Genomic DNA, 24059 nt, shown 5'->3' with positions numbered 1-24059 from the left:
GCGAAGGGTGCTCCTGGCTAACGGGGTGTAACTCCAGCAAATGCTGGCAGCGGAAATCACCGTCTTGGCCTTACAGCAGGGGAGTTTCAGCTCTCCTAACCGAGAAGTTGCAATTAAATCAACGTAATGTGGAGCGGGAGCCTCACAGGCTGGCAGGGGAGAGGCTAAGACTTGCCCTGCTCACCCATTTCAGCCAAAGCTGGGCCTGCCTCTCGGGGAGTGGCCCCTGATGCCGTGAAAAGCTTCAAATCAAGACTCAGTAGTCGGATGCTTATTAAGCAGAAATTCTTTATTGCAGTGCCAGGCACATAGTGTGTGCGTCAGAGTCAGATGCATAGCCTATATGCAGGTTATACATACATGCTCACCGTATTTCCGAGGATTAACATATGCATTATTTTCTGAGAACTCATTATCATGGTTACCACCCACTCCCACATGTGCAATACAGTCTTTCAGTGGTCGTCAGAGGTCTCTGATGGTCGTTTTCTTCGTCATGACAGTCTGCATCGCAGTGTCCTTGTGAACTTTAGTCAATTACCTCCTTATCTTTGTTAAGGGGCCCCAAGGCTGGCCTAGGTGGGTTCTTCATATCTCGGTGGCCTTTGAGAGTCCTGGGGCATCCTGCCCTTGGAGATAAGGTCCCCTTATAGAATCCCTTTGTTTAACACACATCTCCTTACCCACTGATTCTGTTTCCTCAAGCATTAAGTCTCCTACATGTCAGCTAAGAACTACAGTTCCAGCTAAAACTACAGCTTCACCCTTCTGCATGAGTGAAGGAAGAAAATACAAAACAGAAAGCAGCTCTGACTTCCAGGGGTTTTCTTCGATGCATGAGCTGTTCAGAAGCCCATTCACAAAACTAAAACACCCGTTCCTTTTCATAGGTGACTGGCCTCTTGACATGACAGAATGTTTTTGAGGAAGAAAGGGAAACTACCACAACAGTTTTGGAAACATAAACACTCAGCAACTATTGAAAAATTGCTGCTCTGCCAAACACTCCAGCAGTGGCAGTCCAGCCAGCTTGCCAGTCACAACAGCGAGTTGCTGCGAGTGGGTACTTAATCTTCCTCCACCAGCATCCCACTCACAGCATGTTACCTTAGCTGAGAAGAATCCAGCTGCCAGCAGGTCCAGCTGCAGACCTTACAGCCTCAAAGCACGCTCATTTCTCAGGAACCAGACTGCCTGTCCCAGGGAAGAACAGCACGGCACTAGTGCTGGATGGGGAGGCTCACACCGCATGGTTAACCCTTGGCTGGCTCTCTCCTCCTGTGCTCAGGTCGCACGTTCATGGCTGAGCAGCGGGGCCAAGCTATTCACTGAGTGACTTCAGGTCTGCTCCTCACACAACAGTGCCTGAGGCAGTTCAGAAAAAAAATAAATAGGCAACTATGGTGATCTCTAACAAGAGGACCTCCCAAAATCAAGACTGAAGATGTTTCTCTGAATGTGTTTTCGGTCTTTTTTCTCCTTCTAGGAATCACTGTAAGCTCCCTTACCTCATCATGGCAGGCTGCAACGTGAGCTGGAATGACACTGCACCTTGGGCTGAGCAGTGCTGTCTCATTCAGTTCTTACAAAACACAGAATAATACCAGGCCGTTCTCCATAGCTATGTTCAAATGACGTAGCACATAACTAGCTTCCAAATGGAGTTAGGTCCATCCCACAAATTCTTTTTGCTCAATGACAGACACCCAACAAGCCTTTCTGTCCCTTCTCCCCTCCGTTCTCAATCTCTGTCAAGTGTGAAAGGGAGCTCCCTACCCTGTGAAGGCTCCAAGTCACAGTGTTTGCAACAGAAATGTAACGTGGCTGTCTTCCTGTAGTATCCTAGTGGCAGGAGCAGCTCTTCTCTGCTGCTGACTGGTCTCCTTGTCAGATAAAATGTCTTTCCAAAATGTCAGACCATGGATTACTTTGTTGCTGGTTGCTGGGAAGGTGCCACCTCCCACCTTGCACACTACAATTTCACTGCAGGTTATGAGATCTGCAGGGTTAGCAGAGAGAAATTTGAAGCAGTGATTGACACTTTCACTTAGATTATTTTAGGGCTGAAGGAACTGCAGGAGGTCACCCAAACACACTCAGAGCAGGACTGAGTTCTTCCTACCCAGCTGTTCCATATTGTAGAGGACAATTAGGGCTTCAGAGGAAAGAGAAAGTGAGAGAGAAACTTGAGCCTGCTGGCTGACACTCTCATCTAGGCTCCTCTGGTCTTGGGAAACTACAGGGATACAATTGCAAGGATGCATCCTCCCTTGTTTTGCATACCTATACAGTCATACTAGGTAGAAGATCTGTAAAGTACTCATGAACGACTCAAGAAAACAACTGCTTTTCCTCCTTTCCTGAGTACTCAGTCTGCCTTGCCTATGTTTTCCCTCCCTCAGCTGCCAAGTCAATATTTAATGTTTTCTTCCTACTACCTCATAGTTAGGACACTCTTCTGAAAGTCAAGAGTTAGAACCACTTTTTGCTGAGGTGAAAACTAAACCTGGTTCTTCTGTCAATCCTGGGAACAATACACAGGAGCCTAGGTGCTTAACACAGGGCTGTAGTTTCTACTCCACAGGTTAAGGTCAGAAAATACAGGAGCTGTGATGCCAAGTAGTCCAGCAGTAGGGTGGATCCAGTGATGTATTTCATACCCTCCCTTGAGTGCAAAGACCATAGGGACTGATTTTAAATATAGTTGTCATTTGCTTAACCCATACTCAGTTTTCCTCAGGGTCACACACTGCTACCTTGTTTCTGGTATTAACAAAGTTTTCCAGACTAAGTGAATTTTCCTGTGATCGAATTTCCATTTGGCTATTGGGCATTTGCAGTGCTTATATAATATACCTCTGCCAGCTGTTGCTTTGTGGGTGGGGAGACATTTTCAGCTGAGTTGGGCACTTTCAGCATTTGCAGGCAGCATGAAGTCTTTTAATTTCTTTAATGCAAAGAATTTGTGCATAAAACCAAGTTTGCTTGTTTTAATTATCCCTCACTCATTCTCAAGTGAATCACACCATGCTTCCTGATCACATAGTCTAAGGAAGTGTTAAAAGAAATCTAACCTGGTTTGAAAGTCTTGGCAACAGTGTTGCTATTGCCATTACAAACACTCCCATTGGGAAGTAAAATATGTGCCATCAACATTTAGTTTCCAAACTAATATAACTGCAGTTACACAGTAATTAAGTTCACAAACAAAAAAAAAGGAAAACTCTTCATACCAAAATAATTTTACTGGTAATAGCATTTTAAGCATAGAGGAACGGAGTGACCTTTGCTGTTTGCATGAGGGACCACCACAGTGTGCTTATATAACCAAAAAAAAAATTTCTGGAATTACTACATCTAAGATTACAGAAAGAAAAAACAAAACAAAAATAAAAACAAACAAACAAAAACACTGCTCAGGAAACAGAATTTTCAATATCTTGAAGATGCTGGGGTTTTTTTTAGTGTGCCAGGATGTTGTTTTAACAACTCTGCAATTACACATATGAGTGCAAAACTAAGTCATATCCACATATCTTGGCCGCAAGTTTGTTTTACTCTAAGGCTGTAATACTGGTGCCTGCCTTATATTATATTGGTTTTCAAAATTTCCATAGAGCTTGGCAAAGAGTAACCATTGCATCCTGCTAAAAAGTGTTGAGCTTATTAGCATTATTTTAAATGAAAACCAGAAAGAAGCATTTGCTGGTTTTCTTTAGGTGCTCCAACTTGTTTTAGTCTAAGAAATATGTCATTTTCACAGTTACGCTGTTACTATGGAGGCTTGTGTGGAAAGGTCACTGGTATGTTTCACAAGTTTAATTCCTTCTTTCTCGATTGAAAGATTATGCAGATCAGTGGAATTTGTGGGTGTAATGAAGAAGGAGTGGGTCCGTTGCAGTCTACAGGCTTTTGTCTTACAATCTGTGAATCAATGTGAGTGTAGAGCTGGGTTTGGGAAGATGAGGAGTGGGCTGAAAGCCAGGAGATGGCTATGTGTATTGCAGCTTTCAATATGGGAAAATTGACTGGGTAGACGAACTCAGTCACGTGTTTGAAGAGACACTAAGAACCTGCTTCTCTGACAGTAAGCCAGCTTGATCGTGAAGCCGAGTGTTTCAGGATCAGAATGTACCTGTAGATGTGTCTGTGAGAGGATGCAGATGGAGCAGAGCTTCAGTGCCCTCCAAGCTAGGCTACTAGTGCTGGCCTACTTCCCTCTGAGAATTGCAGAAATTTATCTCAGAAGTGACTTGGAAATATAAAAGCTATTCTGCCTAAAACAGCTCCAAAGCCTTTGTCTGGAGCAAACTAGGGGAAGTAAATGACTCCTCTTGACAATAACTGTAAAGAAAAATAATATCTGATGCTATTGGCAAGGCCTTTGCTCATCTTTCTGATCAAACTGAGGCAATTCCTTCATTTTGTTGCTCAAATAAAACAGCTGTGAAATAGTGCCTGGACAGAAAATACTTCTTCACTTGTTACCCTTCTTGCCGTTTGACACAGTCAAGAGCAAATACACCTTGTTCTTCTGCAAGAAGGACCAACACACACCAGTGAGACTTAGGAAGCAGATGTGCCAGGGAGATGGTACCACTGTCTCATGAATGTCATGTGCCACACTCCTGGATACACATTTGGTTGTGCGCTTACGCTTCTCCATCTGTTTTAAATTCAAAAATCAGTTTGAAGTATTTACATGTTTATGATATTGGTGCCATTACTGAGATCATCCTTTATTTCCTGTAGTATCTGAAGTGCAGGAAATGTGAACCAACCATTAACCTTACTTGCAGGTTCACCCCTAGACCATATCATATACCATATTTTAGCAGCTACAGGGATCTGATCAAAAGCAGAAGTACAGAAAAGGGACAACAACGCAAGAGGAAAACACAGAGATGCAAGGCTTGGACTTACTGTGAAGCCTTGTGACAAATCAGTGTCCCTAGTCAGAATCTGGCAGTCACGTCTAGATGGCAAGGATAAAGCACTGTAACACTGTCACTTGCTGGGACTGGGTTTCACTAGCTGATTTTTGAAATCAGAAGTTTGGCCTGAGGAAGGAGAGGTGAGGAGGAAAGGGATATCAGGATCTTTTCAGCCAAACGGTCAGTGAAGCCTTCTGCTGACACAGGCTTTGGCTAATGGTTAAATAAGAGCAGTACCCTTTTTTCCCCCAAAACAGCACAGTCTGGTTGATTATTAACAGAGTCAAGCTGGTCAGGCAACCTACCACGGCTGTTTTTCCCTGTGCATTTCTTGTACTTGTAGTGGACTAACAGGAAGATGGTTGAGGATCCAAAGAGAAAGCCACTCGTTGCTCTTGCTGTCCTCTTGCTGCTCAGCTCAGCGCAAGCAGGTAAGAACAACATGATTGCCTGGCGAGGGAGTGAAAGTTTTACATAGCAGGGTCTGAATTCAGTTTTTCCTAAACAACCTGTGTTGAGAGGTCCTTGCTGTAATCTAGTTAGGTGCCAGGAGAAAGGGTAGTGCAAGAACGGTCCTTTCTTCTCCCATGCTTTGATTCAATCAGTCTCTGTGATTTAATTCTATAAACCTTATCTAAAAGAATGATCCGGGTTTACTCTGGAGGGTAGGGAAGCAGATGACGAACCACTTGACCTCTAGCACTGGCATCTCCTTCTTTGAAAGTTTAGCAAGTCTAAGCTGCAGCAGCTGAGAGAAAATAGACAGATGCCACACTTTCATTTCTTTCTTTAATTGTACTGTCAATGAAATGGCTTTTGTGATCCTTGCTACAGTCCCACATTGTCTGCAGCTTCACAGCAGTGCACCTCCTGCCTTACTCTTACTCATGATCTCCCTCGTCTTACGCCATTTCTGACACGCGCCGTGCTTCCACTGAACACATCCTTGCTAGTTAAGCTGGCTCATGAGCTGTGGTTTTTCTTCATTTGGATCTCAGAAAACACCTCTCCCTTGCTTACTTTCAGCACACAAGAAGTCCAAAATAAAAAACACTAAGGGATAGTCACCTTCCACAAGGGGGAATCTGAATGTTGAATTTCACTTCTTTGTGCTGACCCTTAGGCCATGTTCTGCCTAGCTAGTATAAAGTATCTTCTAAGGGAACAGCCAGCAGTCAGGAAGCTGGATGTATGATTTTATTTTTATTTTATTGTACGTGCAGATTCAAGGGTGTTTCGCTTCCTCTGGGCCAGAAATAGGAACATGCGGGCATTGTCTTGGCAGCAGGATGCAGCTATGCCAGTTCATGAAATAACACTTTTTAGGTCATACGGGATCATTTAATCAATTATTTGGCTTTTGGCTCATCACAGGTCAATATATTTTACCCTATTAGTCTTTCAGCACATCCAACACCTTATTTTTAATAAGCCTTCCAAAATACCAGCCACTCCTCTAAAATAACGAAAGAGGGAGTGGGTAATGTAGCTATACATACTGCTAGCCATATATTCTGCTAAACATTTATGCTTGCTTTCTGGCTCAGTTTTTTACTAGCTACCGGTTTGAAAATTTTTTAATTTTTTTTTATTTTGCTGTCTAGACCAAAGTGCCTTCCAGTGGCTGCCTTTTCCTTCCCAAAAAGCATTTTCATCCACTAAATGAATCAATTGGGAAATGTTCATCAACACATTTTGTATCAGTATTCTCATATTTTGTCATCAGCGCTCTTGTATTCACTTCTGGATTTTTGATACAATTGTCAATTAGACTTGTACGTTCTGTTAAGCCTACCAGAATTTGTACAGAAATATCCCCGTTCAGTGGTGACTACCTGTTGGTAACCACTTTTTGAATGATCTAATAGCCGACTCATAAACGTACTTAGCAGCTGGTGTGTGTAACGGTTTTGGGAAAAAACCCCAGCAGAATAACATTCACATCTTGGTAAAATAACTCTCAGGAGTCAAAGCTACCATGACACCACAGTTATCTTCCCCAGCTGGAATTCCATTAAAGACCAGAAACAGCTTTATTAGACAGATAAAATATCAGAACAGGCTGATCTTAATTTATGTTCTACCCTTTTAATCTTTATCATTAGAAGCAAGATTGCTACCTTCATTTTCCTAATGAATTAGAATGAGCTGCTTTTTTCTTTTTGCCTTTTTTTTTTTCCCCCTGTTGCACAGACATGGAGTAAATATGCTATTCACTCCCTCTCATTGCAGGGAATACAGACAGACTCTCAGGGCATAACTGCACTGACTTCCAAACAGCAAATTTCCTTCAGGGCAGGAAGCTTAAAGTCCAGTTTCTTCTGTTCACCTCTTCAAATCCCAGCTGTGGGGAACTGATTTTACCCGAGGATGGCATCAAGAACTCCAGCTTCAACAACAGCCTGGAAACCAAGATCATAATCCATGGCTTCAGGTGAGAGAAAGAAGAGCACTGTGATGAAGTTTTTACTGGGAAATTAAACACTGCTGGGGCATTCCCAAGAACTGGGTGGGGTTGGCACAGAAACCTCCTACTTGCATGACCTTCTTATTCTTTCCGGTGGAGTGGCTGCCTGCAAGTCACCTGCTAAGAGTCGTCTGCAGTGCTCAGCCCCAAACTGGACCTGGGAATTATCTGGCAGGCTGTTTGTGGTCCAAAGGCATGGAAAATGCTGCTAACAACTCTCATTACAACACAACTTGAAGTCCTTTAGTTTGGAACCAGAGGGCTATTTTGTGCGTTTCACGCTTTTTGGAGCCTAAAAAAGTTAGGAAATTAAAACCACTGTCCTGCTGTCCGCCCACCTGTCTGTCTGTCCTTCCTTCCTTCCTTCCTCCCTGTCTTCCTTCTCCCTTGATCCTTCTCTTCTATTTCTTTCCTCCACTACCTCTTTCCTTCCTTCCTTCAACCTTTTTATTTAAGAATTCTTTCCTTCAAGATTCTTGTCCCTTTAAAATGTCTTCTTGGAGCTCATGTCCTGATTTATCAACAGCCTGGATTAGTCATCCGTTTAGGATTCCTGCCAGACACATGGTACTTCTATTATTGAAGGCATTTGAGCTGGGCTTTTTTTTAAGCTGTCACCATTCTGCAAGCTTATTTTACTACATTTTTCGGCTGGGTGTGACCATATAACATTATATGCCCACAATACAAGAAATATATGGATGTGCTGGAGCATGTCCAGAGAAGGGCCACGAGGATGATCAGAGGGCTGGAGCACCTCTCCTGTGAAGACAGACTGAGAGAGTTGGGGTGGTTCAGTCTGCAGAAAAGAAGGCTCCGAGGAGACCTTACTGTGGCCTTCCAGTATCTTAGTGGGGCCCACAAGAAAGCTGGTGAGGGGCTTTTTAGGATGTCGGATAGTGACAGGACTAGAGGGAGTGGATTAAAGCTGGAGATGGATCCGTTCAGATCAGACACTAGGAAGTTCTTCCCCATGAGGGTGGTGAGACACTGGCACAGGTTGCCCAGAGAGGTGCTGGAAGCCCCATCCCTGGAAGTTTTTAAGGCCAGGCTGGATGGGGCTCTGAGCAGCCTGATCTAGTGGGGGATGTCCCTGCCCATGGCAGGGGGTTGGAACGAGATGATCTTTAAGGTCCCTTCCAACCCTGACAATTCTATGATTCTATGTGCAAACACCTAAACAGAAAGTGCACAGACGATGATGATGAAACTACAGATGTTGCAGGATCTTTTCAGAAAACCAGCTGTTGCCCTCATGTGACATAGCACACTCCTCACCAGGTTGTATTAGGGGAACTGGGTAGGGCATAGCCTCCTCAATTTTCCTTGAATCTTTGGGTATAGATTTTTATTTTTTTCAATTGTCTACATATGAGGAAACAGAGCAGTGAAAGACTAGGTGATTTGCCTAAGGTCTTCCTCCCAGTTGGTAGAAGGGCAGGATCCAAGTGTTCCTGCTGTGGTGGCTAACTGAAATGCCACAGAAAGACTGAGATCTCAGTCTGAGCGCTGCAAATGTTATCTCATTCATTAAAATACCTAGTTTCCATTCTGGAAAGTGTTACTACACCACCGCAAAGAAATGCCAGGTGTGGGTGTCTGGCACCAGAAAAAACTTTCAGCAACTGTCTGGCAGCCTTGTCTGAGACATATGAAGCTCCAGCATCAGTGAACAACATATTGCCATGCGCCCTGCTTTGGAAGACACCCAATATACTTGTTTCTGATGACTCTGCAGGGCTTTGGGTACCAAACCTTCCTGGATTGAAGGGCTTGTCCATGCCATACTGCACACAAGCCAGGTGAACGTGATCGCAGTAGACTGGGTTTATGGGTCTACAGGAGCTTATCCCTCCGCGGTGGAAAATGTCACCCAGCTGGCCCTCTCCATCTCACAATTCATCAGCAAGCTCCTGGTAAGCTACTGTGCGTTTCCAGTGCCAGAGGAACATAGCTAGAGAAAATAATTCATGCAAACAACCCAGAGAACTAGTCTCAACCTGCTGCCTCCAGGAGCTGGATAAGCAGGCCCTTTATTCCAGACAGTGCTGTGCAGGACTAAAGAGATTTCTTTTTCCCCTCTCTCTCTCAGTCCAGGCTTGAGCATTTTTTTCTTCTTTTTCTTGAGTTCTGACATTTTCTGGAAAAACATCACAGTTGTCAGCTGCCTCTCTAGCCCAGGTCAAACCTGAAGGATGCCCTGGGTTTCCTCACGTCCATGCTTCACTGGACAGCCTTCTTCTGCCCAGAAATTCTGTCCAGTGAACTGGAGGGCGGGGCGTGAGACTATTTTATATTTACTCTGGGTTTCAGGTATATTTCCCAGTAGCTGGAAATCCCCAGATGTGTCACAGTTCAGTCATGCATAGCACAGCTGAACAACACTTGCGTTTAACGTTTGTGCTGCAGGCCCAGGCTGCACAGCATGGGAGTTCTCTGCCTATGCACCACGTTGTGCACAGCTGCATATTTCTACCCAGAAACACGGCAACCCTTGGAGTCTCTGTGTCATTAGAAGGATGGGGTGGAGGGGGAGAGGAATGTGATGCAGCGAACAAATGACTGATCTGAACAGTGTTCCAACTGATCATTCGGTGTCCGTGCTGAGCTCTTCTCCAGCTACTTAAGGACTTTTTCTGTCCAGCCTCTCCTGCAACATTACACCACAGAAGACTATGTTCTCTCCTCATAAGCCTCAGTACTGCTCAAGGATGTGGCCTCATGCATTTCAAAGGATTTTTCATCTTGCCCCCACACTCTCATGCATCATATGTTCTCCTATTATATGTTACTGCATCATGTAGACTATCCTGCAGGCAGCTAAATGCCTGTAGATGGGGACATCTCACATCAGGTCTAACTGACTGTGTTTTACCTGGCAGTTCAGCCCATGGATAAATCCTTAATACCTGAAAATATAAACTTAAAATACTAATCAGGATACTGGTACACTGGTGGTATAAAAGTGGGGAAAAAATTCCTCTAAGAAAAGGGTTATTCACCTGGTGAACATGGGTCGCTGAGCTGAGAGAGAGAAATTCAGTCTGAAGCAAGTTGTGGAAAGAGACACTGCTGGCTATGTAGTTATGAACAGGAAAACCTGACTGACCTGGCTAGGGTTGGCTTTGCATCTGTGGACCTGAAGAAAGACTGAAAAATAGAAAGGGCAATACCAATTGTTCCCACATCTATTTGGTTTTCCACCACACACCTCAAAAGCAATCCTGTACTGGAAGAGTTACAGAGCTGCTGTGTGGGTTGTGACAGGGTATTTCACCTTTCTGTTACAGAAATATTAATGTGTATTAACATCAATTTGCAGGCCCTGGGAATCTCAGGGACATCCATCCACATCATTGGGGTAAGCCTCGGTGCACATGTTGGGGGCTTGGTGGGACACTTCCATGGCGGTCAGCTGGGACGGATAACAGGTACATAAAAGTCTTGGGTCCTCACCTGCTCTTCAGGGGAGAGAATGAAAGAGTGAGGAAGGGGAGTCACCCATAGTGGTCTTTTAATTGCATAAGATCCAAGCTTATAAGCTTCTTCCTATCTTCAGAAGAGCCTGAAAATGCCTTTCCAGCCACTAGTCTCTTTCACAACACCAAAAGAAAGCATGTATTTGCAAAAGGGTCCTTCCACCTCTGCTTCACTTTTCAAATTGGTGCCAGCTTCTAAGAATACGAGGGCTCTTGACTGAAGAAAACGCACAATACTCACATGCTTTGCTCCAACTTTACAGTATACCTCTGTGGATTTTAAAATTAAACCCCACAATGCATGATGTTGTGGGGAAACAAGAAAGGTGAGCTGCTTTGCAGGAAAATGTGAGCTGAGAACCAAGAGGAACAACAAGGTAGGCAGGGGCAGTAGCCTCACTGACAAGAGACACAGTCCTACTGTACCAGGGCAAAAGGAGCAGAGCAAGTCCAGTGACAGGAACTAGGGTCATCCACAGTCCAGTGATCACCACATAAGCCTGTAGCTGTGAGGCAAGCCCAAGGTTGAGCCAGGAAGTCTAGTTTGCAAAATAAAAGCGAGACCAGCGAGACACAGGGCTGAGCATGGCATCCCTTCAACATAGTTCAGGCAAAGACTAAAGGAAAGAGCCTGGGCCAGTCCCGGGAGGCTCCAGGTGAGGCTTCTTACCTTTTTCTCCCACAAGTCAGCTGTTTTCACAGTTGGCTGGTCTAAGGCCACCCAGCTGTACCAAATCAGAGCTGACCTTAAACACAGAAAGCCAGACTTCTGGGAGTGAGGAAGAGGTTGCAGTGGGGGAATTACAGATGGTCAAACGCTGATCATAGCATTTAGAGCTTTTTCGTTTGCTCAGGGTCTTGTCAGCCTTTAGGTATGGAACATGAATAGAGTCACAGAACGATTTAGGTAAGAAGGGACCTCAGAAGGTCTCTAGTTACCACCACATACACAAGCACATCCCTAAATCAGGACTGCCTTCTAAATCAGTTGCTGAGGGTCTTGTCAAGCTGTGGGAATCCCCAGGGATGGAGATTCATTTTGATAGGAGTGAAGTTGCCACCAAGAAATAACAGGCATAAAGGCTCCAGCAGAGTGACTGTAGCTCCCAGTCTGCCTCAGCCCATGCTGGTCTGTCTCACAGAGCTGTCCTCAAGGAAGGTTTCACTGCACACTTGGCAGGGTGACCCAGAGAAATTTTGGTTCAGCCTTCAAATGACACAGCTACCTACACTGCATGAAATACAGGCATTTCTTAACAGTAGTTGAGTTTCATGCCAAGGCCCTTTTTTAAGCTGAGAATTTAAGTTTACATTAGAAGGTTCTTGGAGTAACCACTTTCCTGCACCAAGATTTTATGATCAGAAGCAGACACTTTCCCAGGAAACCATGGCAATGAACTTCAGAGATTCTTTCGCTTTATGCTAACTATATGCAATAAAAGCTCTATAGAGTTATTTATTCCATTAATTTTTAACTCTGCTGGCAGACAAACCTTTTCCTACACTCTTGATTGTCCTATGATTTCACAGGCACACTAGGCATTACAGGATCCAATTCACACTTAGGAGCCTAAAGACAGGTGGAATTAAATCCAAGATATGTCTGGTCTCACCTCCTGCCTCCTCACATACATGCATACACACACAGAGGAATGTGATTCCAGAGCCATAAATTGCTGAAGTGCTTTCAATCACCTTAAAAAGAGCTGTGGAGCAAAATCAGAGTGAGTCTTGGAGACCAGAGCACAAACTTTATTTTTGGGAAGTGAGTTTCTTTAACTCATACTTGTTCCTCTGGATACTTCCCTGTGCAGGAAAGCAAATGGTACAGGAACTGGAATGAACAGCCCATATCAAAAATTGCTGAAGAATAATTTGTTTCAATACTTGCAGAGGAAATGAAAAAAAAAATGGGAATTCAATTGCATGCAGTATAGCTTCAGTGAATAGTTTTCTTAGCCGCTGAGGATATACATCTCAACGAAGTTTATGCAACTTATGCTTGGAGGAGGTAGGCGCAAAGAATAGAGGATAGAAATATGCTTACCTCAGAGCTATTATTAACACATATTAGATGTTTCTTTCTCCTCAGGAAGAACTTTAAGCTACACTGACTAACACTTTTCAGTATCTTGTAAATGCTTTAATTAAAACTTTGTCTCTAGAAGTGGCTGGGAAACCTCTCAGGCTTTTGTATTCGTTAGTAAAGAACACAAAAGAAAATTTAAAGCAGTAAATTCTTCTGATCGCTTGTCTCATCATTAGCTTTTATTTAGAAAAAAATAGGAAAGAATTCTTTCTCTTCTTTCCCTTTTCCACCTTCCCTCCCCCTTCATAAATGCAGATGCCAAAGTTTGTATATTGTTGATATTCCCTTCTCCATAGAGAATTAATGGGACTAAATCCAAGGCAATGAAACTGGCCAGCTAAGTGGCATGTGGAGCAGAGCTGCTTTTTAAACTATTGTTGCCTGTGGAGTGAAAAAAAATCGTGATATTACTTTTCTACAAAAGGCAAGCCACAACAACAGCAACAACAAAATATCTTTGATCTGTTCCTTGGTACTGGCGAGGATAATTTTCTGTACTCCTTTGACTCCCCAGAATTTGTTCTATGAGAAAGTTTTAGGTAAAAATATAGATGGATGCTTAAAGAGTCAATTTTATTTGTGGGGAGATGGCTCAGAAGCCTCCTTATTTTAAGGATGTTTGATAGTATCAAAATTTTGTAATGCTTGGATTGGTTAACGCCTGGGATGCTGAATTCATCGCCTAACCAATGATCTTCAGTGACGTATCTCAGACTGTAGTGTTAATACGGATAACAGTACAATTAAGGAAGGTATTGTGTTTGTTTTCACCAAAAATCCAAAAGGCACGGCATCCATTCTGTCAGAGCTATTTGAAGCTCAGTCATGGCTTTATAGCCTAGAAACTTAAGGTACAAAACTGCTGAAGGGGAGTGGAGCAGTGGAGGACAAGGTATGGAAGCTGTAGTGGAAGTTAACGGGGGCAGAAGCCATTCTGGAGCGTAATGAGAACGACCTGGGAATAATTAATCACTTCAGCCTAGCAACATTTTTAAAATTTTGAATAAAATAACTGGTCCAGAAATAAGAAAGGGAGGGGCTGAAGAGCATTTCTTGTTGAGGCATTTGATTTTGTTACAGGCCTGGATCCCGCAGGCCCTAAGTACACCAGAGCCAGCCCTGAGGAACGCCTGGATCCTGGGGATGCCCTCTTCGTGGAAGCCATTCATACCGATGCTGACAGTAAGCTGGCTTCCATCTTCTTGGGCCCATGGTTCCATTCCTCCTGCCATGATTATTGCTAAGGAGCGTATTAAGCCAGATTACCGTGAGTCCAGGTTCCCTCTGAGGATGTTTCTTGATTAGGTAGGCTTTAACAATGAATTCACTGGCAGGTATCTGTATCCCAGAGCACTCCGCAGCATCAGATAGGTAAAGATTAGATAGAGGGCAACCTTCCAGCATATATTGCTTTCTTAATTCTGCTACAGCAGATTGAGTTTGTATGGCATCAGCTTAGTGTGGTATTTACCACCTGGAAGGAATTTACATGTCTGGTCTCACATGGGATATAAGAACGGTGCCACTGTGAGTGCTGGTGGAAAGTAACAGTCAAACCAAGAGCTGTTTTGACAATACAGTAACTTTTCTAAACCACTTAGGGTCTATCTAGGAAGAACCTGTGCTAGATAATAATCTGGTCCCTCACCAAGAGTCACACTTCTTGCCTGGAGGTCACAAAAATCTCTGCCAACATAATTTTTGATCATGCCTCATAATTTCCAATTTAGGTTGTGGTCAGTTTTGTTCTCCTTTATAGAGAATTGAAAATCTGAGTCACAGAGCTGGTGATTAAGCCACAGCTCCCAGTCATGTTGCTGGCAGGGCCTGGAGCACTCTGCTTCATGCAGCAAACCTGCAGGCATGTAGGAACAGGAAATCTGTGCTCACTGTCTCCAACACTGGAGCTAGGTCCAGCACTACTAATGTTCAATCAGTTATTGAGGGCTATCAAACACCATGTAGGGTAAAGCTTACAGAAAAGCTAAGTGTAAGAATGAAGTAGCATTTCACCTCCTTTCAGATTTTGGGATCCGAATTCCTGTAGGCCACATAGACTATTTCGTCAATGGAGGCAAAGATCAGCCAGGATGCCCCCGATTCATCTCTGCAGGTAAGAACACTCTGTGACCAAGAAAAGGGCTTTCACAGCTAATTATCAGCCTATGAGAATGTTGTTTAGCAGCCAGCTCCTGCTACAGTCAGGGCAGACATCAAAGCAAGACAACACATGTTTGTAAAGACACATGGCAGCAGCGATCCATGGCCCACATCTCTCAGCAGTACAACAAGCATATGAAATTAAAAATCACACACAGGTCAAGTGTCCTGGCAGCATTGCTGTCAAAAGCCATGATTTTGGTGACACTTCTGTATGAGCCAAAACCCTAGCATTGACAGAATTTGTATGGACAAAAAAAACCTTTGCTAGAAAGGTTCTTAGATACTACTCACAAAAGTTCCTTTTTGTTTTCACGCTGCAAGAGGTGTCTATACTTAGAAAACTTGTATGATTACTGCCCTTTCCTTCTAGAGAATAGGAATTTACACAGTAAATAGTGTAGATAAATATTAAAATAAGTTCTAGACAAGCCAGCTGCATTGAGGGTCATGTTACAGAGGACACCTATGGTACCTCACTTCCCATAGCTGGAGTCCCAGTGTAGGTACCCCCTTGCAGAGAGCTTGGGACCTCATGAAAAGCACACTCATGGAGACATGGCAAGCCCCGTGGTCCCTCCTCTTCTGAAGTTAGTCTGGGACTAACTTTCTGCATAACTCCTGTTGCAATGAGATCTGGGCTTGTAGTCACAGAGATGCTCTGCAAAATGTTATTAATGGGAAGAGGATCACTGCAGAATCAGTGTTTCTTGGCTCTCAGCTCCTTGACAACACACAGAAAGACTGAAACCAACTGAAAGACTCATGGATGCTTTTCTCTGAGTGCATTTTTTCTTGCAGGCTATGAGTATCTGATCTGTGATCACATGAGGGCAGTACATCTCTATGTCAGTGCCTTGAAACATTCCTGTCCATTCATGGCGTTCCCCTGTGCAAGCCATCAAGATTTTTTAAACGGTCATTGCCTGGACTGCGTTGACCCCTTCCTGTTCTCCTGTCCCAGAATAGGTACAGTACCAGCGTGAGACCTTTCTGGAGCAGATGACAATACATTCCTGATGGGTGTCAGTGCAGAGCACAGTACCCAGTTCACATTTCTCCAAGCAGGATTTGCTTCGGATCTCTCTGGGAATAGTTAAAAGCTGTTTAGTTTTCAAGCTTCTATAGAAACGCTCTAAAAGCTCTTATGTTGCCTAAGGTAGAACACCAACGTCTTGAACATTTCTGAACTTTAAACATTTCATAGGGCCCACAAATGAGTCGGAAGGTAGTCTCCAGAATGACCTGCCTAACAAGTGGGAAATTAGGTCCAAAAGTGTCTTGTTTAGAGAAGTAGCTGAAAATTTTGGCCCAAGCCTGAAGTCCCATACTTCTACAAACTACTCACTGTTGCTGTGTCACTTCCTTCTCATAAATTCCCCATGGGGTGTAATGGCCACCCCAAAGATGAGCTCCCTGGACTGGGAGAGGTAATAGTTGCCTCTTTTAGGCTTCTGAAACTGGGCTGTGGCACAAAGAGAAGTGTCCTCTGGTGCTATTTTCAGTCTAGTACCAGAGGAATATAAGGAAAGGTCTCTCTGGTATAGGAGCTCTCAGATCAGCCACTCCTTCCCCATCTCACGAAGCCACCTTGTCAGCAGTACAGGTGCCTCAAGTTATGGTGGTTTTCTTACTTGGTCCAGAAATCCAGTTTCCCAGAACCTTGTGTTTGCATTGTCATTTACACCTGCACTAAGTTTCCTGACTTGGTAGTCTTATAAGTCCTGCTTATTTTGCATAGGTGCAACCCATGACAGTTTGTTAGCAGAGGAATGAAAGAAAGCCACCAAGAGGTACTCTGATGATGATTACCTGAGTTAGCCAGAATAGGTTTTCTAAGGGGATGTTAACCTGTCAAACAGACACCACAAACATGTACTTTCTCTGTTTTGCACTGATATAAAGAAAGGGTCTGTCCTCCAAAGCCATGGAGTTGGGGCAGGGGGTGGTGTGTCAGTGGAGGTGAGTTAGGACCAATTATATTTGTGTTCTGGGTCATTCATGACTTTCTCTGCACTGGCTTTATTTCCTCCTGCAGGCCTGTTGGAGCAGGCTGGTGTGAGCATGAGAAAGCTGCCCAGAGAAGTGAAAGTTTATTTAATGACCAGTCCCTCAGACCCATTCTGTGGTAAGTAGCAATGAGAAAAAAAATGAGTCAGAAGGGGATTGACCAAACGAGGCAGTTTATCTGAGGAGGCCAGGTAATTAAAACCCACCATCCCTCTCAGAATCAGCTATTGTAGCCCAGATGGTCTGAGACAATGATCCTGCACATCTGCCCCATAAGGCCCTTTCCAATGAGTTTATTAGTGTGGGCACAGCCCTGGCATAAGACAGCCACATGGCTTCAGGGCTGAAGTAAAGAGTAGTGAAAATGCCCGTCTGTTTACATGGGACTATGCAGACCTGTCCACCATGCCTCTCCTGCCTAGAGGCTAGTTTCTTACATCTGTTTCATCTTCCTTCTGCTGGTGAGGCCAGGGAATGAGTGCTAGAGGCCTTCTTTTGGCTGGGGTAGGTCCAAGAGATAGTACTTGCCCTCACTCCCACATATTTTGCCTCTTTCTTAGTTCATCACAGCCTGGTTGAGTTCCACTTGCAGAAGAAGAGAAGCATGGTCACCAGCATTGAGGTCACTTTCTTCAGCAACAGCACCAAGGACACAGCAAAGATCACTATGTGAGTGACAGTGCATGCTTCTGGCCTGTTTTATGCCAGCTTCATGTGTAAGGATGTTTATACCAGTCCAGGAACTGCACGACAATAGCCTATCTCCCTGAGTGCAGTCACTCTGTGATGAGCCACAACCTGTCTTCCTGAGTCCCTGCACATTTACATTAAATGCTCTCAAAAATCAAGCATGTGCTACCATTACTCAGTAACCCTGGCTAAGTCCACCACTCCTCTGAGTGGACAAAGCAGTAGCTATACCCTGGAATCCCAAAAATTGCACACTTCTGTGTCGCTAAGTTGGTTCCTTTTCTACACCATACCTTCATCTGGTGCCAATTCAAACAGAAATCACCATCAGATAGTTATCAGCTCTATTCTGCCAGACAGAGATGCAAGACCCCAACCACCAGAGGTTCCCCACCATTCAGCTTGGTGGCTTAGACATTGCTCTCGATGCCCAAGAGGACAGTAGTTGCAAAAAGGAGACCTGTGCATTCCGGCACAGTCAGGAATGTGTTCAGTGGTTTGTTGCCTCTGCAGTAATGCAGCAAAGCACCCAGGCTCCCATTGTAGGAGGCAGGGGGCAGGGAACCAAGACCACATGTGCAGACAGGCAGATCTCGCTTGAAGGCACCACCTTCCTCCAAATTGTATCTAACTTAAAGGACCGCACTCAGACTCCTGTTCCACAGCCCTTGCTACACGGGGATCTCCACACCACAGAGAATTTCCCCAGAAGTCTTCCTCACTTCTTCCTACACCTTCCTGCCCACTGCTGTGGTCTGTGCACCACAATGTAGACAACACTACTAGCACATGCTGCTGGCTGCCTCAGGAAGCAGAAAAACAGGCTGCTAAAGAGCTCCAGCCAGCTCTTCTAGGATCAGAGGGGTTCCAGCATTGGCTCCCACACAGTCCTTGCTGCTAAGCCAAAACATTTTGACCTGAAGCTAACTGTGTTGCTGCTTCAGTCCTGGGCACCAGGAGGTAAGATTGAGAACCAGTGAAGGGGAAGCCATGCTCTAGGGTGCTCTCCAGCATGACATAGCTGTTGGTCACAGGTTTCCAGCCAGACACTGCAATTTGGAGTTCATACTCCACCCTGGTGGAGCTCAGTCTACTCAACCCCTCCCCAGCTTGGAAGCCAGATCTGCCTTTTCCAAAGATGCAGGAGGGAGGAAATGCTAACACCCAGGTCAAGTCAGAGCCCTTGATCTGCTCAGAAAGACATGCACTTCGTTTTGCAGTTGTCGAGCACAGGGTTTGGTAAGTGTCCAGTAGAAAGCATGTGGGCACTGGAGAGAAAGGCTGCCTGGGGAAGTGAAACAGGCAGGCAATCCCGAGGCTTTGCTATACCCTCAAGTTTTAATGAGACTGTAGAATTACAGCAGAGTAACCTATCCAGAGATACTCCTACCCTCAGAGAAGAGCAGCTGTGCTTCATTTAAGTGCCTTCCTAAGAAGCACAAGGCTAAACTGAAAAATTTGCTTACAGCAATAAACCTACAGATTTGAGAGTATAAAATTTAAGATATCCCTTTTAATTCACAATGTAGCACAGTGCAAAGCAAGTTTCCTGCCCTGGGCAAAGCTCAGCCCTTCAGTGCAGTCAAGGTCAGAGTGCTGAATGGGCATGTAAACACAGATTCTCACATTTTTCCTTTTTTTTTTTTTTAAATAAAGGCTAATTAAGCAATTAATGCTCTGATACAAACAACAGGAACTGATTTCTAAATTATTTTTTTTTCTACAGAACTCAGTTTCTTATCTTCTACAGCTATTATCTGATAGCTTTTGGGGGAAAATTGTGCCAGTCCAGTCTAAAACAGCCACCTCAGTACAGGAGTGCAAAGATATTTCAAAAATCTGATTGATTACTGAATTATTTCAGGTGATCTGACATGCATATCACCCTGCAATTCCCCAGAAGTGCACAGGGACTTCGGAGTGCTTAGCCAGTCTCATGCCTTCAGCAAGTGGCTCGCACGGTTGTGTCTTGCCTCACATTGCCCTTCTCTTCCCTCTCTCAAACACCAATTCCAATCTCACTGCTCAGGATGCCGTTACACCACACGTTACTTAGAGTGCCCCAAGAGACACGTCGCCAAGCCCCACAGCTGCCATAGGGCTAACAGAGCAAGGAGCTTGTTACACAGCACACTTCCCAGCTGCATTGCCATTGCTTATATACCACATGACATCATTCCCCATATCCAAGAAAATATAATTCTGAAGCGAGCTAGCGTCCTACCTCCATCCAAAGGCTGAGTGGGGTTCGACCAAATGTCAGTCCCAGAAGTGACTTCCTTCAACCTGCTTCCTCTGTTCCTCTATCCTAGGGCAGGGTTGGATCCTGGCCATGGATAATATGCACTAGAGAGATGGCCTCCCCTCTGCTTGCTTTCCATTTGCTGCCATTATTCACCTTTATAACCATAACTTCATTATGCTTCCTATATTTGGCAGCTTCAAGCCAGACACAGACACACAAAACCTCTAGCATCTGCCACTGCAGTCTAAGAGAAGGACTGGATATACAGGTTCAGGTCGGCCACTCTGGCCTAGGAGGATGCTGAATGCAGCTGTCAGCTCACTCCTGGGTTGGTTAGCAGAATTGTAGGCTCTTCCTGAGCTTTTTGTCACCTCTCCCCTTTCCCTGCCATCACATTTCTGATCAGTCAGTCACCCTAGTTTCTCTGGCTTTGCACTAAGTCAGCTCCCACATTGTTCATGAGTACAAGGAAATCACTGATCTCCAGGCTCTTAGAAGTGCCAAGCAGATCAAGCATAGGAAGGCCCATTGGATGGACTCCACAGAGGGGAGGTGTCACATCTACATAACATGACTGGGCAGCACTCCTTTGTACCACACGACTGACTGGGTTCTAGTCGCTGGCCATTTACCGAACTTCTGGCATTACTCAGTTCATGTTACCTTGGTAAGAGCATAGAGACAGACAAACATCCATCTATCCAAGCATCCCACCTTCCACATGGTCAAAAGCAAATACCTAGAGAAGAGTATAAAAGAGGCAGTGTAAGCATGTAGCAATACTTCCGCAAATAGTTTCCCGGTGTCTGACTGCGACTCAGGGATTTTCAGAACCAAAGGTGGTATCTTTGCCCTTATCAGCTTTTGTCTTCCACAAACTTGTCCAGTCCTCCTTCTGTGACATGTACAGTCATATAAACTTTCTAGCCTCCACAATATCCCACAGCAAGGATTTTAACAGCTTAAAAGGAATGGTACCCTGTGCAGTGTGCAACTTTTTGAGTCTGCTACCTCTTAGCTTTCTTTGATGAACCCTAGTTCATGTACTGGAAGAAATGGCAAACAACCAACCCCCACCTGTGCCATTCACAGTTTCACAGATGTTGATCTTGTCTACCATGTACCTCTCTGCAGCAATCTGGGCAGTGTTTTAATCTATGTGGAATAGCAAGAGGAGTTGTTGTAATCGTGCAATGGAAGGAAGGATATTTATAGAGAAATATTCCCAACTACAGAGATAAAACATGGAAAGACAGAAAGTAAGACTCTTGTGCCATGCTCTGTTCTGACAGATGAAAGTTATCACTCCATTTTATTATGCAAGCACTTCACAAAACCACCCCAGGTTTGTGCAGTGTTTCAACATATTTGCATACAGCCTGCATCTGCAGGTTGATTGAATGTTCTCTATCATATCTCTCACCTTGCCTTGCAGACCTAAGGACCAGGAGATGGGCAAACACCTGCTGGCCCACAGAGTTCCTCTCTGCCAGATAAAGAGTATGACACTGAAGTATCTCCCCCAGAGTCACTTTTGGAAGAAGGATGAATCATCCATTGTGGGCAAGTTCTGCGCAGCCCCACTGCCTCTCAATAGCAAGTAAGTCACAAGAATATCTTAAAGGGATCCACTGAAAACATGGACACACCCTGCGGTTTGGTCTCTATCCTGTTTAGATAAACATGTAAAGACATCTCCCATCACCTCTCTATCCGTATGTAAATATTGTACCCATGAGAGAAAAAAACTAGCAAGGGAGTTTTCCAGGAGTTTTCTACAGTTCTTCCTCCAGATAAAAGTGTTGTGCCATGGAAGGAAAATGGCTGTGACTCACATCACCTTGAAGATGTTTAGGTCACAAGTCATGGCAAAAGTTTGTATTAACTAGAATTTATTCCTTTTGTCCTTGCTTGGTCTCTCCATCTTCCACTGTTTACAATGGGCTCCCATCTGAAACAAGTCAAACATTTTTCAGGATGAGACAATAGAACACCAGTAATACGTTTCTGCTTCTTATACTGCACAGGTTTATAAAGCACTAAGGCTAAAGACAACCATTTTGGCATTTTCTAGGCCAGGCATTGTAAAGTATATGCCTTCAGCCATAATTACCTTACCCAGAGTAGAACTAGCCAGCTCCTCATCCTGAAAGAGATAATGGTCTTCTCCATAATTCAATATTCCTGTCAGGAATTTTGCAGATCCAAAGTTCTTGCAGGCATGGCAAAATAGCTGTGCCTATACTGACACATTAAACTGTTTATGTTGCTTCTGAGCTGACTCTTGCGTTGGCTCCAGACTGAAGTAAGCTAGTGGGTACTCCAAGGCAGGGAATACCAGAAGGGCACACATTCAAATTCCATTCAGATGGGCAGTAAGGAGACTAAGCACAAGGCAGTAAAAATATATCCAGTAGGCCCAGATAGGGAAAAAAAAGAGGTATTCCTATATAAATACTGGGCACTTCCTTGAGCATAAGGACTATTCCTTACTAGCATGTTTTGCAGAGCAAAGCACTCCAAAATCAGGATGGATGTGCAGATATGTGGCTTTTTATCACTTACAAATGGGACAGCACAGCACATTGCCTTAAAGGTGTGCTAACCTGCACCCCTGGAAGCACTGGGCTGTGATGGAGGTAGAACGCTAGAGAGTGGCGCAGGTTCACAAATGTGCTCTTATACCTAAACTGGGAACACTCAGAGCAACAATGGCACTGCTAGAAGAGGGCAATGGAAAGGTGAAATACACAACCCCATATGCACCCCTAGGGTACAGCACCCTGTTCATCAGACCTTTGCAAGCAGCACAAGGTCCATCAGCAGCTTGCTGGCCTCTGTGTTAAGATAGCAACCTCCACCTTCTGATGCCAAGCCTGACTTCTCTGTACTCTTCCCACAGCCGGACAATGTCATGCCTGCCCTGGAACCTCACCCTCCCTGGCAACACAGACATCTCCCATGACCTTCCCACTACTTGTACCTAGCAATGCTTTCAGACCATGCAGGCATTCCCAGAATCAGAAAGGAGCCCAAAACCTATTGCTGCTCTCTGCTCACAGGTGATACTTTCACCATAAAACTGAATGGGTTATTTACTTCCTGCATTAGAGACAGAAAGTCAAGAAAAATAAGCATGTGGCAGATCGGTGAGTACAACGTTGACTGGTTACATCAAGACTTCTCAGTTAAAAGACTGGATTGGGACATTTATCTCATAGGTTCTGTACCAGAAATTGAGACAGGCAAGTCATGTAATCTCAAAGTTTGGATCGGTGCGAAAGGCGAGAATATCACTCTTCTTACAACAGGACCATTAGGCTGATTCATTTGTGTTTCATATTAAAGTATCCTGAGATACTTCACACTAAAGGTGAGAGCTAATTTTTTTTCCTCAGCAAGGGGAAATGGCGTGGTTCAGGTCTGGCACAGGAAGGAGTCTTTCTTAGCCAATGCTTCAATGAGAAACTCACTAGTCCCATCTACAAGACACTTTCAGAAAGAAAACCTATGGATTTCATGTTATCTCTCCTGCTAAATAATCAGAATGGATCTCCTTCCCTGACAGGCCTGGAGCAGCTCTTCTGGCTGTTGCCTTGTTCTCTTTGAAGCTTACATACAGTGAAACAGACACCAGGAACACGGTACTGTTTTGCACTGCTTTGACCAACTGCCCAGGATAGAAGGTAATAGGAGGAGGATGGAGCATTGTAGCTACAGGGCGACCTAACACAGCTCAGTCCCAGGAATTCAGCATGGCCTTTCAGGCCTAGAAAAGTAGCTGATGTCTGGAAAGAACTGGTTGAAGATTACAACATGAGATACACGTACACAGAAACAGCCCTCACCCATCCACACCTTTTCCACTACCTTGATGCACATGCAAATTAAAGAGATGAGTCTCTCATCAATTCTGCTCACAAATGACATATTCTTTAGACCATTTTCCCTAGTTCCCTGGACTGCCTTCACTGGAACACCATGG

General features: G+C 44.4%; 1 protein-coding gene across 1 annotated transcript; it reads left to right on the top strand.

Moving 5' to 3' along the window:
* Nucleotides 1–5292: 5292 nt before the first annotated feature.
* On the top strand, nucleotides 5293–23061 carry PLA1A (phospholipase A1 member A). Its single transcript, XM_009873347.1, has 11 exons — nucleotides 5293–5365; nucleotides 7167–7368; nucleotides 9140–9317; nucleotides 10724–10832; nucleotides 14050–14151; nucleotides 14993–15082; nucleotides 15931–16098; nucleotides 17168–17257; nucleotides 17700–17808; nucleotides 21510–21674; nucleotides 22977–23061. The coding sequence occupies exons 1-11, from the start codon at nucleotides 5293–5295 to the stop codon at nucleotides 23059–23061; spliced, it is 1371 nt and encodes a 456-aa protein (XP_009871649.1).
* The last annotated feature ends 998 nt before the right edge of the window (nucleotides 23062–24059 follow it).

This window comes from Apaloderma vittatum, unplaced genomic scaffold (genome assembly GCF_000703405.1).
Source record: "Apaloderma vittatum isolate BGI_N311 unplaced genomic scaffold, ASM70340v1 scaffold7327, whole genome shotgun sequence".
Taxonomy (NCBI): Eukaryota; Metazoa; Chordata; class Aves; order Trogoniformes; family Trogonidae; genus Apaloderma; species Apaloderma vittatum.
Note: the sequence above shows the minus strand (reverse complement) of the source record. Positions and strands in the feature narration are given on the sequence as shown.